General features: G+C 37.9%; 1 protein-coding gene across 1 annotated transcript in view; it reads left to right on the top strand.

The window, feature by feature from the left end:
* Nucleotides 1–210: 210 nt before the first annotated feature.
* The window catches only part of LOC104014898 (sodium channel protein type 5 subunit alpha-like), a 35635-nt gene continuing 21045 nt past the window's right edge, over nucleotides 211–14800 (top strand). The window contains exons 1-12 of the mRNA XM_087763934.1: nucleotides 211–465; nucleotides 1481–1603; nucleotides 3201–3313; nucleotides 4867–4995; nucleotides 5727–5818; nucleotides 6671–6880; nucleotides 9567–9624; nucleotides 10299–10440; nucleotides 10943–11140; nucleotides 12104–12280; nucleotides 12813–13214; nucleotides 13957–14083. Of these exons, the coding sequence (XP_087620060.1) occupies nucleotides 211–465; nucleotides 1481–1603; nucleotides 3201–3313; nucleotides 4867–4995; nucleotides 5727–5818; nucleotides 6671–6880; nucleotides 9567–9624; nucleotides 10299–10440; nucleotides 10943–11140; nucleotides 12104–12280; nucleotides 12813–13214; nucleotides 13957–14083 (2026 nt within the window). The remainder of the gene's footprint in view (nucleotides 466–1480; nucleotides 1604–3200; nucleotides 3314–4866; nucleotides 4996–5726; nucleotides 5819–6670; nucleotides 6881–9566; nucleotides 9625–10298; nucleotides 10441–10942; nucleotides 11141–12103; nucleotides 12281–12812; nucleotides 13215–13956; nucleotides 14084–14800) is intronic.

Genomic DNA, 14800 nt, shown 5'->3' with positions numbered 1-14800 from the left:
AAAAAATACTGAACAGACATCTCACCGAAAAAGGTATTGATTATATCTTTTTTTTTTTTTTCTTTTTAGAAGCTGATGGCTCAGCTTAGCCATGCATGGGCAACCAGTTGTTTAATTTTCATAATTTACTTGTTTTGGAGTTACTTGACTTCCTTTCTACTTATTTCTATTATTTGGGCAGAATTAGTGACAGGAAGAGAAGAATGAAAAATGGCTGAGTTCTTACTACCTGGTACCAATAACTTCCGTAAGTTCACTTACGAATCCTTGGCTGCTATCGAAAAGAGAATTGCTGCCAAGAAGAATTGTCAAAGAAATACTATAGACCAGAAACCTGAGGAGAAACCACGTCCTCAACTTGACCTACAAGCTTTCCAGAAGTTACCAGCTCTCTATGGAAATCCTCCTCCAGAGCTTATTGGGGAACTGCTGGAGGATCTCGACCCGTACTACAAAGATCATAAGGTTGGAGCCAGCCAAGATGCTTGGATTTTAATTTGTTTTATTGTGTTGCTAAGAAGTGTTTATGTGAATGATCTATCAAACAGTTTTGCTTACATCCCTTTGGAAAAAACTATCATCCCTTTCTAGGTTATAATAATGCAGGCAGTCGGCACAGCTGAATGACATGCTGTAATCTTCTTTAAAAAATCTTCATTTTGAATTACAGGAATTAAGTAGTATGATCTTAATTAACATTTGAATCAGAATGGAAGCAGAAAAAAATAAAACAGATAAAGGAAGAAAATGGGGGTTTGAGTCAGATCTACAAGAAATGATAATAATTTTATAAATTTTCTTAAATCCTATGGTTTGAAATAACGTGTTCCTCTTTATCTCAATGCTTATGCTCCACTTACATGTACAATAAATGATCACCTTAGTATAAAAATTATTTTAAAACATTTGCTGATGAATCCTTAAAACCTACTTATTCAAGCTCCATATTTTAGTCATGAAGTATTGAAGAGTATGATATTCAATAAAGAACAGAGAAATGTGAACTAATCCATTGGAAATTATACTTATTGCTTGAGAAATGGTTAATGCTTTGAACTAATTTCTGTGGCCTTAGAGCTAGAGGATCACTATCAACAATAGCAAATAATGACAGAGGCTGCAATTCTTCCTTCTACCTCTGTATATCTTGACTCAATGAGATGTTCAATTTATTTTAAAAGAATAGTCATAAACAAGATTTGTTCTGTGTACAACTCTTTGCAAGTCCTAAGGTTTAAAAAAAGAAGTTCATGCTGAGGATTTTTTTTCAGCTTGACAGTTAATGGGTATTAACTCTTTCATCAGTTTATGATGAAAGGATAGCAAAATATTATACAGAGTCTTCCCATTTAAACAAACAGACTAAAGTTAAAATCAAGCTCTTGCTCATCACTGGTACAACAGGATATAGTACAAAAATATGTTCTCCGTTCAACCTCCTGAAAACTTTACTTCATGTTTCTTTTTTTTTTTTTTAAAGGTTTTCATAGTGCTAAACAAACAGAAAACAATCTTCAGATTTACTGCTACACGTGCCTTATGGATCCTCAGTCCTTTCCATCCAATCCGAAGAACAGCAATTAAAATTTTAGTACATTTATATCCTTTTGTTGGTTTTATTTGCTTTTTTTGATTATGAAACCCTGTGCTTATGTATTTTAGAGCATTGAATGAATCTAGTCTTTTCCTCGCTCCAGATTCTGATTATGAATTATCTTAGGAATTATTATTGTTTTGGTGCTCTTGTGCTACTTAGAAATAAATAGTTTTGTGAGTACTGGGGATAATGAAGCCTGATTTTCTACAGATTTGTGTTTTGAGAATGAACTGTGTTGATTTCCTGATGTCTCATGAACAAGTATCTCATGCTGAAGGCTTTCTCAGTGAGAAGACTAATAAGATCTCTATCCTCTTTCTCATCTTCTGTTTACCCAAACTATAAGAATTAAATTCAACTCATGTGCCAAAGCTGATCAACCATTGGCCAATTTTAAGAAAAAAAGGCTGAGATAGTCAGGCGCACATATGAAAACACATAGAAAGAAAAATTATGCAAACTCAGTTTCTTTAGGAAATCAGATTAAAAAACGTATGTTTGGTATATGAAAGCAAAAATTTCCAGGGATGCTGTTACAGGGCATGCCTTTGGAATATAAAGGTACTATAGATCCCACCTCATACATCAAATTTAGGGGACAGGAATCACTAGTATATTGCTCCAGTTTGGCACTGGGGAATGAGACCAGAGCAATAACGTTATTGCTCAGGTCTGAATCAGGCCCAGTGCAGAGTCTGCGGTATCCATGTGTGGATTTTAGGTTTCCAGCCATTTCCTGGCTGTGTGGTGCTGAGTTAGCTGCAGTGGGTCCAAAGTTGTCATCGTAGCAGGGTACAGACATCCCTGGAGGAGTGATGCCTCTTATCTGAGGCTTTTCCCAGGCAGCAAGTTGGCTGATATTGGCATTTCAACACTACTGGTCCAGCTCCTGGGTTTGTGACAGTTTGATCATGCCTAGAGCTAAAGCCAGGAGATCTTTTGTAGGGATGGAGAGGATGGATGATGGAAAGGCTAGATGTCTTTCCCATGGACATCTGCCTCCTGCATTGCCAAAACCTGTGGTGTGACACAAGGCAGGAGATTCAGCTCCAGAGCCAAGTGCTTAAGCTTAGGTGTCTACACGTGAGCTAGATGCCCAAGTTCCCATTCATCCCCTACAGTCAGCAGGTCCCAGAGAGCAGCTGGGCAGTCCCAAGAGTTGGCTAAACATGGGCATCTAGAGTCCTTTGAGACACCTGCAAGTATCCTGGCAGACTTCATGCTGTCCCTTCAGAAGAGTGCAGCTCTGCCAATTTAGTCAGTTTTTGGCTTCATGTCTGTGACCTTGGGCAAGTTTTTGACTTTTATGCTATAAATTGAAACTAAAAATGCATCCCTCCTCCCACTCGTTGAGTGGCTGAAGGTCCATTTACCAAGTTTGCAATGCTTACAGCAGCAGATCACTAGCCCATACAGAAGTCCAGATGCCATGAATAACAACGGTAGTGTGTTGTCGTCTAATATGACTCAAAATCAGCAAATACATGTGCATGCTGTTCTTACATGTGCTTTAAACTCAAAACCAGATACTACATCTATGACTGACAGAATATCTAGTTACATTTCTGAATCAATGTCATATTCTTTGCCTTCACTCCTGTGACTTACTTTATTCACTTTGTTTATCATGTGCACTATTATAACTAATTGTGTATTCATGGCTCTCACTGAGTCCTTTAAGGCTTCTGCATCTCCTTCATGGAATAAGTATGTTGAGTAAGTATCTGTGGGTATGTATATTTTTTAATTCTGTAGTTATATTGAATTATTGACACATATCTTGCCACCTTCACTCAAGATAGTTTATGGGGGATTTAGAAGGAAAGTTGCTTGTGTTAGGACTTTGTCATTTTTTTTTTTTTTTTTTGCTTTGAGGGAGTATTTTTGTCTTTAAACTCAATATCTACAAAAAATGTGGTGTTATAAGACAGAGTGAGTATAGATTAAGTTCCGCAGTTTATTATCCCACTTTCTGAAGTAATTATTGGCTCTTTATCCAGACACATTTCCCATTGTTGCTTATGCTGATGAAGCACACCAAGAGCTGCTGTCTTTTAAAATCCTTTCTAATAATATTGAAATGCTGAGTTTTGCTCTAATAAAATGTTCTGTCAGAAGCTCTTGGCCTTCAGGATGCTGTTAGAAAGTAAAGCTTTTATCTTCAGAGCTGCCAACACTTGCAATGTTAAATCACAATAAATCCATGCCTTTGTAGTCACACTTAAACTGGATAATCCCATGTTTTAATTTTTTTTAAAAGAATATTTCAGCTCTCACATTTTCAGTTTGGCATAAAAATGTTAGAATACAAACCCTGATAGTTCTAGCGCCTAACGCAAAGGAAAAGATTCCAAAATATTTAGTTTTAAAAAACAGCTCTAAAATTGTTTCTGACTATCTCATGTTACACGACACTGAAACAGCTGGGAATGGCAAATCTTCATGCAAGCAGGAACAAGACTCTGCCTGCTATTAATATACATTTCTCCAGAAGATGCTGGGATACTTCCCTACTTATGAAAGCATAAAGGTTAGATAAGAGTTGTATCTGCTGTTGGCATCAAAACTACTGTTCAAATGCATTTCAATAATAATTTCAGAATACTTCTTTCCAAATGAAAAGGGAAGCACTGCATCCATATAATTTCTTAGTGCATTTGCTGACTACCAAATGAATGCCTTTTGAATTCCATAGGGAGATCACTCTCTTGTTGAAATGATAAGTGCACTCAAGAAGTCCAGAAGAGCTTTTACTGATAATTTTCCATTAATAAGAATAATTGCCATCTTAAACTGAAAATCCTGTACTCTTGTATTTTTCTAAGTGTTTTAAACATTCTGCACAGAAACGAATGCTGTGTGCCCAAAGTAAATAATATACAGCATATCACGCATTCACTTGGTCATTGAAACCGGAGGAAGATACAAATTTTGATCTTTATTTTAGCAAGTAGCTAGGAGTTTTGTGTTTCTAGAACTATGGGGACACACATGAAAGTGTTTGAAAAAAATTGTTGAATGCCAAAGAAACATGTTACAGGCGTGCATGCTAACAGCCATGTCCAGATTGCAGTCAACTACTGTCTCAAACTCCATGAGTCAGTAGAGTCATACCAATAGCAATACACTGAAATCAACAGCAGTCTTTCCATTACTTCTCTGCAGCATTGCCTTGGTTTGTTGGCCTAGACAGTAAATAGTCTGACTGTGTCTCTTCCGTTAATTGCTAATATTGCTGTTTTCCTTTGGCGCTTTTCTCCTTTCCTTAGATTTACTTTCACTGGCATTTACACTTTTGAATCATTGATAAAAATATTGGCAAGAGGATTCTGTCTAAATGAATTCACTTTCCTTCGAGATCCCTGGAATTGGTTGGACTTCAGTGTTATCGTTATGGCGTAAGTGGGAACATATAAAATATGGATTACCTGTGCTCGCTGTCTGTATTTGAAGTTCTTGTTGCTGTGGTGCAAAAGGCTGTCTGCAACACAAAAAAAATCCCTGTGGGTCCTAACTGCATCTGAAATTATCTAGGACATTGACTCTTCCCCTTGTTTTATTGCTCATTGTATGACAACAATGTATGAGTCTTTCAAGAAGGGAATAGAGCTGTGCAGAGCAAGGTGTACCCTGTGGTGAGTATACGTGAACGGATGCATTTCAATCACTGAAATGTAATAGCTGGGCTGTCAAATACAGACATACTGATCCTGTGAATCATAGTGTAAGTTTGAAAAAAAGAGTGATGTGTAGAGACACCAGGACAGTGGATTACATTTGAGCTCTTTATTTCCAAAAATCATAGTTTGAGGTGCAGCTACAGAAGGGAGATCAAACCAGTTCTGCCAGTATTTCAGCCTGAAATGAATAATTTTGAGTGTTGTCTTTGTTTATATTTTAAATGCATGATATTTTAAGATGCTGACACAAAAGCAGCTGTGCACAAGCCAAGAGCTACCTCATAAGGAAATCGGTTTCTATTTTATAATCTTCAGACAAATCTTTGATATGTAGTTTATTAATACTTAAAATATGCTCGGAAAGATTGACAGTTAAGAATGACCACTGTAAAATAACTGCCCTGTTTACTCCGTTCAACTACTTGACATATCACGTCCTGACTTTACAGGTATGTGGGATCATTTAGTAACTTGGGGAGCGTGTCAGTCCTTCGGACTTTCAGGGTTCTGAGAGCTTTAAAAACCATTTCAGTAGTCCCAGGTAAGAAACCCTATTTGCTGAATATTTTCTGCTACTTACAACTGATTCTTGCTCCAATCAAAATGTTGGCTTTTGCCTTTTTTTTTTTCTTCTCCTTTTTCTGTATCTTTTATTGATACAGCTGAATTTGTGGACACAAATAGTGCCTCAGTTCACCTGGCCCAACCAGAGTAAATAAAGCATTAGAAACAATCTTGTATTTAATTTATTTTCATCATGCTTTTAAAGATTTTGTTAACACTTTATAATATCAGTTTTACAGAATGTTCTTCTAGCTGGTCTATGTGTTATGGGTTCAATCAAAACCCCTCTGGTGAATGAACAGAGTTTACTATTAATCATCTTCCATCATCCCTGGGAAAACAGTTTCCTTTTCACTTTTTCCTTAGTTGTAAAGCCAGTGGATTCTTTCTTATGACAAAATACAAATTAAGAACCAGTAGGCTGGCTCTGTCTTCTCATTCTGGTCTTTTTGATCATAGTCACTATTGTTTCCAGTGTTCCCTGTTTCTTCACAGATTACCAGTGTTGGAAATTTCATTTGAATTATGCATATTACTCTTCCTGGATAAGAAAGACTAGACTATCTCTGGTTCTTCATCCTTGCCTAAATATTTTACAGGGATTAAAGGAACATCTGGAAACTGTAGGGTCAATCAAATGAGGAAAAAAAAAATATTCTCATATTAATTACTCTCTCATCCAAACTATACTTGATTGCAAATGTATTTGCCACATATTATCTAGTAATTTTGGTACTTTGGTTGTTATACATTATTTTAACTCTAATCAAGTATGACATATGAATCTCAGTTTTTCATCCTGTTTTTCCTTTGTATATTGTCTTCCTAGGACTCAAGATCATTGTAGGGGCACTTATCCAATCTGTTAAGAAACTTGCTAATGTGATGATCCTGACCGTTTTCTGCCTGAGCATCTTTGCCCTCATAGGCCTCCAGCTTTTTAAGGGCAATCTGAGACATAAGTGCGTCAGGAACTCTACAGAGTCTTATTTACTTAACAAAACATGGGAATCCTATGAAATGTTTGCTAATGATACAGGTAATTTTTCTCCTTAATTCCTTTTAAGATGATAATATAGACACCTATGCATGCATGTATAATCACTGCTGTAAATGATATTGATGTTTTGATGAGCAACTACCTGATAATGGCCTTCAGATTGCCAGAGCAGCTTGCAGGCATCCAGGAATGCACCCCTTCCATTCATTATAACAAACAGCACTCCCAAATTTTCCAGTAATGTCCAGCTCTGTTTCCCAGAATGATATGACAATAACTGAAACATGCATTAGCTCATTCTCTGCTCTAATTCCCCAAAGTTCACCTTTTATTACATGCTGAAGAGTCCATACATCTTCATTTTGCTACCCAGTGAAGTACTCTTCAGCGTGAAACAGAGGAATTAGTTTAAAAGTCAAAGTTTCTTTCTTCTTCGCATCATATGTATCCGATATATGTGATATATATTTTATGTCTTATATAAGATATATATAATATACATCTTTCGTGTATACGTCTTGACTGAGGCTGGTGATGGAAGCATAGAGCAGAGATCTGAAAACACACCAAAGCATTCTCAGAGGAACAGCAACTGTAAGATGCAATTCAGAAAGGAAAAGCCTCAATGTGCATGAAAAAAATACACTCAAAATAAACAATATCTATGCCAGAAATAAAAAGAAATCTTCATCACTGAAGAAAATCTTCACCAGCAGGTTGAAACATAGCAGTTATATAGGGAGAAAAGCATTCTCCCAAGGGAAATGTTGAAATACATAAAAAAGCCACAAAGGATTGCTGTTTGTTTGTATGCAGTTCGTGTGGGAGATTTGTTCAGACAGGATTTCTTTAATAACTTCATAGTCCAGGGGGAGAAAGTCTTTATATAAAAGATTTTTGAGAAAAACTTTTTGCAAGAAACTCTTGTTCCTACTGAAAAAAAAAACACACAAAAGAACAAAGTCATTACAGATACAGAATGTTATAAAAATCATAATTGCAACCAAACTTCAAAAGAAACCAGGCAGTGACTAGAGTAGCACAGCAGAGACTATGGATGTGATAAACTTTGGTTAAAAATACTAATTTTCTGTGCTGAAGAAACAGGAAAGAAAAACATCTAATGTTTTGGGTTTTTTTATGCAGAACATTGCAGCTGCATAAAGGCAATAGTCTAGAGAAAGTAAGGCTCAAGAAATTAAAAATCTGTGTTTCTTCACAAGCTTTGTCTTGTTCACATCACAGACAGGTTCAGTGAAAGCTAGATGACTTTCCTACAGGATTTAGAACTTATAGCACTGTAAGCCCAGTTTTCTATTACATGATTTTTTGGTATATGTTTTTATGGGCTGCTTTGTATATTTTTTATGGTCCTGACTTTGTGTGACATTCCCATCCCCAACATGAAGAACTATGTGTTGTTATGATTCTCTGAAGCTCAATCACTGAATCTTCTTAAAAAAAATTGGGTGAAAAGATAGTGACTCTTTCCTTTGTGGTGTCTTTACATGGTACAGTGGAGCTGATACTAAAGATTCCTGCTAGCTCTGAATCATGCTGATTTACCTGATGAGCACAGCTGAGGTCTGAGAACCACCAGGAAGGCATGAGAACTCCCTTGCGTCTGAGATAATAAACCCACATCTTAATAGGGCTAATTAGCTATTAGCACTAAAGCTATTACTTTCAGTCTGCTGCTAGCTCAGGCATCAGAGTAACTCGTGCTAAGAGAAATAGGAGAAGAGGTCAAAAAGGCCACAGCTCCAGCATCCTAATGGACAAATCTGTATTTCTCAGTGAAGCAGGGTTAGGACCTGCTGTCTGGCTCAGCAGAGTAGTGACATGGCATGGTGTATATCCACTCTGCCAAATATTTTTTCTTCCTCCTCAGTGAGGTTCTGGTTTTATTGTTTATTGGAAACAGAACTGGTCTATGCTACCCCAAATGACGTTTGTACACTGTCCTGGAGAGGTCTAATTGCTACGGGCTCTTCTTCCTGGAGAAGAGGAGGATGAGGGGAGACCTTATCACTCTCTACAGCTGCCTGAAAGGAGGTTGTAGGGAGGTGGGGGTCGGTCTCTTCTCCCAAGTAACAAGCGATAGGATGAGAGGAAATGGCCTCAAGCTGCGCCAGGGGAGGTTTAGGTTGGATATTAGGAAAAACTTCTTCACCGCAAGGGTGGTCAAGCATTGGAACAGGCTGCCCAGGGCAGTGGTTGAGTCTCCATCCCTGGAGGTATTTAAAGAACGGATAGATACGGTGCTTGAAGACATGGTATAGATGGACTTGGCAGTGATAGGTTGATGGTTGGACTTGATGATCTTAAGGGTCTTTTCCAACCTTGACGATTCTATGATTCTGTGATTCTATGAAAACTGTGCCAGAGTTTGTGCTAATGATTACCAAACCAGGGACTGTGCATGAGCCTGTGCCCTCCAACTCCTTATTTCCTTTACGCAGATGTGGCCGAAGTGATAACATTTTTAAAAATTCTGTTTTAAGGACTGCCTTCAGTCTGAAAAATGTGTATACACATATGCATGTTTATAAATGAGGACAAGACATCTTGCAATCTGGTGCAGTTATTGTGAGTGTGGGAAACCTGTCTGTGTGTCCACATACACTTACAGGTCACTGATTACCCATCACGACTTATATTAAAGGACAGAGAATTTGGGCTAAAAAGTGCTTTGTTTTTGAATTTTCTTCCCCTTTTTTTATAGCATACTTTGCTAAGAAAAGAGGCACCTCAGATATTTTGCTGTGTGGTCCTGGTGCTGGGTAAGTGCACTTAAGAAAATTTCTTCTTTGGAAGCTTTCTCTGCCTCAGCGCTTCTGTATTCGTTCAGTCATATGAGACAAAAGCAGAAATTCCAGGCTTCCCTTGAATGAGGAAACAGGAACACAGACAACAAAACATAGTAAACAGTCAGATAATTTAATACTGGTAGGGAATGAAGCATGAACCTGCAGGTGGCTTATTCAGGTCTAAATTCCTTTGAGCCTTTCCAGAAGTGCCGCCTTTCTCTTCCCCATGGATGTATGAGAGAACTGAAAACATGAAGAATCTCAGATATAGCACAGGACAGACACAATCCTCTCTGTAAAGGTTAATGAGTGTTAAACTGGGAAAACAAAACATGGATTTTGGAGGGCAGGTTTGGGTAAGGAGGGAGATGTGGCTGCTTTGCACTGAGGGATAAGGGATGAGGACTGGTGATGTGGGAGTTGCCCTGGGCTGGTGGTCTACTCCAGCCTGTCTTCTTCCTTTGTTGCTGTGTTGTGGGTGTTGCTTTTTCCATCCCACTTTCCAGCCAATACTACATGGAGTAGAAAATTGGCTTGCAATGTAATAAAACACAGAGCTGAATAATAATCAGAACTCTCACATAAGCTGAAGTTTTCCTTGAAATCTGCACAGTTAAAAGAGCTCCACTTTTTATTATTACTTCTAGGATCTGTCCTCCAGGCTATACATGCTTGAAAATTGGGCCAAATCCTGATTACGGTTTCACTAGTTTTGATACGTTTGGCTGGGCTTTTCTTTCCTTATTCCGCCTGATGACCCAGGACTACTGGGAGCGTCTGTACCAGCAGGTACCAGCTCTGTTCATAGTTCAGAACTGATCTTCCAGGGAGAGCAGTAGCTGAAGCAGAAAATGTGTAGAGAGGAAAAGAAACCTCAAATAAAAGCAATAGCTGCAAGTCATTGAGCCCAGATCCTCCCTTCTCCCTTCCAGCAAGCTGTGACTCCTTGAAAAGGGATGATGAAGCACTTCCCAGCAATACCCCTATTACTCTACTGGTTTATGGACTTAAAAAAAAAATAAAAAGTACTAAAAGGGACCTATATTGTCCTTCACAAATACAAGAATGCCTCCTCCGTCGTCCTCATGGGGTGTATGATCAGTGATTCATAGGCAATGGTATAGGAAGAGGGAGAAAGAGGGGGAAGAAGGGCCAAGGATATATTTTCATTCAAGCTTCCTAAAGCATTGCATCTAGGAAGCTGAATGCTTCTAAAGATTTCAGAGACACATTGAATGCCTATTTGATGTTTTTTATGGTAATTTTTATCTCTGGGGTGTGTTGCTTACAGACCCTCAGAGCTTCTGGGAAGGTGTACATACTCTTCTTCATGCTGGTCATCTTTCTGGGCTCATTTTATCTAGTCAACTTGATTCTGGCTGTAGTAACAATGGCATACGAAGACCAGAACAAGGCCACCATTGCTGAAACAGAGGCAAAGGAAAGGAAATTTCGAGAAGCCATGGAATTATTACAGAAGGAGCAGGAGGTACATAAATTATTCCGTTGCAAACATTAGTCTCGGTGCTCTATTGTCAGTCACATAAGAAAAAGCATCACTCCTTGTATACAGCTGTTTGTAGTAGTCACTCATGGGAACAGGAGCAAGTGATAACTTATTGAAAGTAGTGGTTCCTAGAGCTACAGGAGCAATTCTTGTTCAGCTGTGTATTTCTCCTGTGAAACAATGAATTTTGTTGTGTATAATGAGCATTAAATGCTGTTGTTACTGTAAGAAAAATAGTATTTTAAATTCTGGAAAATGTAAAGTTCGATCAGCTAGCAGTTTCCAAAAGAAAATGTAGTTGTTTTTTAATTTTTCTTCTATTTTATCGTTGTAGACTGCTGAGCAGAGAAATATACAGTAGTTTCATTGATCAACTGCATTAACAACTGAGCCAAAACCTATTGTAGTTGAATGAAAAGTCTCTTGGTAACTTAAACAGCTTAGAAGCTTCTGGAACAAAATACTCCTGTGTTTTGAAAATGTTGTCCTAAATTCAGAATGGGAAGGAAAGTCAGCCACAGTGTGAATACAGTCCCAAGGATCCCCAATGAAAAGACAGAATTTTAATCCTATTTGAGCATTTATTTGGGGAAACGGATATATTCTACAGTATTAGTTTCAAACTGAGTATTTTTATTGTCAGCAAATCTGCCATATGGAGGAATAGGAGCTATAATGTGATTATTTTGCCCCTGGCAGGCCCAATACATGCGATCATGTAACATACTGCAAATAGCAAATTGTTCAGTGCTCCATATGTTGGGGAAATTCTCTCCTCTTTCTTTTAGTGTTATCACATATTGGCAGATTTTTAATGAGTTTTGTAAAATGCAAATTGTTAAGAGGAAATAATATAGAGGACAGAAGGTTATTGTTGGTTTTTTTTTCTGCTTATATTCAAAGTACCCAGCAAAAATATCATCCATGTTTCTGTTTTAATTTCAGTCATTGGCTCTTAAAGGAATTGATATCCTGTCAATTAGCTCCTTTGAAGCGTCTTCTCTGTCTACCAAAGAAATCAAAGAAAGAAGCAATAGGAAAAAGAGAAATAAGTCCTTGGGGATAGAAGATAATGAAGAACAATTCCCCAAGTCACAGTCCACAGACAGTCAACGAAAGTTGGTAATCTATTGTCTGAATCTGAGATCCTTACAGCTTTTCTGATTTTAATAATTGAAAGCACGAACCAAATCCTATTACAAACACTGATCACTCTTAAGTCTTTATTTTAAAAACCTTTTGGGATGAGGAAGAATTATATGTAAAATTTCATTTGAAAAGGAAATATAAACAAAGGATGGAAGGAAAGTTATAATAACAATTAAAATACATTTTCTGTAACACCGAGGAATAGAAAAAAAGTGAATGACTATCAGAATTTAACTTTCGTGCCATCATTCTCTGTTAAAAAAATCTTACTTAAAATATAAATATAAAGCTTATCAGAAACAGAGCTGCTACAGTTGCTAGGATTTTATTATCTGCCTTTTAAACTCTGAGCAACATCCTTCCTGAAAAATCTAAATTAAATAAGAGTTTTGGACTTGGTATGGTTGATGGGAAATGTTATGAAACTCTAAACATTTGTGGCTTCCCAAAATCATCTCTGTGATATTATGCCATTCTCTTTTTATTCGCTTTCCTGGGCTTTTAGTCTTTCCTTGGCCTGGTGTACGGTCCCAACGCAAATCAGATGAAACGCAGACTTAGTCATGGAAGCGTGTTCAATTTCCAAATACCTGCTTTGGAAGTTGATTCCAGAACGGATTTTGGTGATGAGGAGACCCGCAGTGCCGGGGAACACGAAAACCAGTCTCGGTCGCTGTTGGTTACACAGATGGGAAGACGCTCCAGTGTGCAAAGTCAAATGAGCCACAGCTCTCGCCCCACTACCCCGAACTGCATTCAGAGCAGCAAGTGGGCTAATGCGGATGACTGCAATGGGGTGATTTCAGTGATGGGAGGAGGAAGCAGCAGGGTGCACAGTCTAGATCCAGTGTCTTCTGAAGGAGTAATGCTTCCACCGGTAATGGAAAACCCAGGAAAGGATGACCTGGTAAGTAAAAGATATTAAGTATATAGTTCATATTATGGTTTCTCTGTAAGTGGCAGGTTTTTCTTGTCTTAAGTGTTTCAGTGAAATGGCAAACAGTGATGTGAAATGAAGTCTACTAAGGTGGGGAGTTCTTAAGTTGTCAGTACAAAGTGGGTTTTAATACTCTGATGAGTTCCCAAAAACTAGAGTTCACTGCTTCAGCATTTTTATTATAAACCCTATTTTTCTGCTATGCACAACTTGTACTAACATACTTTTGAAGGTTCCTAGTGCTGGAATTACAAGTCACCAAAGAGTCTTTTTATCCCATGTCCTGTCCAGGGGGGTAATTTTGAGCAGTACCTGTAACTTCTTTCTCCTTCACAGCGCCTTTAGCATCATGCAGAAGCTTTGTCTGTACGTTCCCCAAGTGGGTAGAGATGCTTTTCTACCAGTTTGTCCCTCATCTCTCTCCTTTTCTATTAGTCTCTGGAATATTTCCTAGGCCTATTTCCCCTAATATACTTATTTCCAAGGTTTGTGCTTGCCCTGTTGCTATTACATGCTTGCAGGATCCATTTACTGCAACATTATTACTGAAAAGTAGGACCTTTGTTCTCCACGTCTATTATATCTTGTAAAAAGGTACATTTATTTGGCTGTGTGTCATTGTTCGTATTAACTTTCGTAGTTACCCATCATCACATCCTACTTCATTTTATTCCTGTGGTATCTCCCTAATTGTGTTTGCTTCTTTAAGCAGCTAGCTGTAAATGATGAGAGCAGCATGATGCATTTGCCTCCTCATCTGTCAGTGGAGTACTTTAACGAGGCACTTCAGAGACAAAGGGCAGCAAGTGTAGTCAGCATAATTACCAGTGTCTTGGAGGGTAAGCGGTTCCTCATTATGCTTATTTCAATCCTAAGGTAATGCTAGTATGAAAGATCAAATCGTCAATACATTTCTTAAAGGTTAACAGAGATTTGTAGGTGTGTAGTTAGGAATTTCATTGTTAATTTGGCTCTTTTTTTCAAAAAAAATATATTATCACACAGTCTTTGTGTACTGGAATAAATCCTTTGCCTATTGTAAGATATTGTTTTGTAGGACAGACAATGAAAGCGATTGGAGTGAGGGTGGGTGGAAGGAGTTTTTCTAACATCTGAGGTGCAGGACTGGGATACTGTGTCCTCGTCCTGACCCTGTGATTGCTGATGTGTCACTGGCAGAGACATAGGCATGTACAATCTAACAGTAAGATTATGCAAGCAAGATCAGTTGTGGCAATTTCTGGGTTTTGAATACTTAACCTCACTATTTTATTCCTTTAACTTACCTTTCCATGTGAATTTTTTAGTGGGTTTATCACTGACTGTTATTATGCTGACTGATAGTTTTGTTGCAATTTCTGAAAAATTTCAGCCCAAATTGTTTAGTTGTTTTCTGGACCAGGAGACCAGGATGAGGAAGACTTTTGTTTTCTTTTTTTTTTTCATCAGCTCATCTGATCTTTGCAAATTTTCCAGGTCCCTGAAAACTAGATTATTAATAATTCTAAGTGTGCTTTTATTCAGCTTTAAGTAACCTCCAGTTTGTCAACGAATTT

Source organism: Nipponia nippon, unplaced genomic scaffold (assembly GCF_047370975.1).
Source record: "Nipponia nippon isolate SJK-2023a ecotype South Korea unplaced genomic scaffold, ASM4737097v1 scaffold_1, whole genome shotgun sequence".
NCBI lineage: Eukaryota > Metazoa > Chordata > Aves > Pelecaniformes > Threskiornithidae > Nipponia > Nipponia nippon.
Note: the sequence above shows the minus strand (reverse complement) of the source record. Positions and strands in the feature narration are given on the sequence as shown.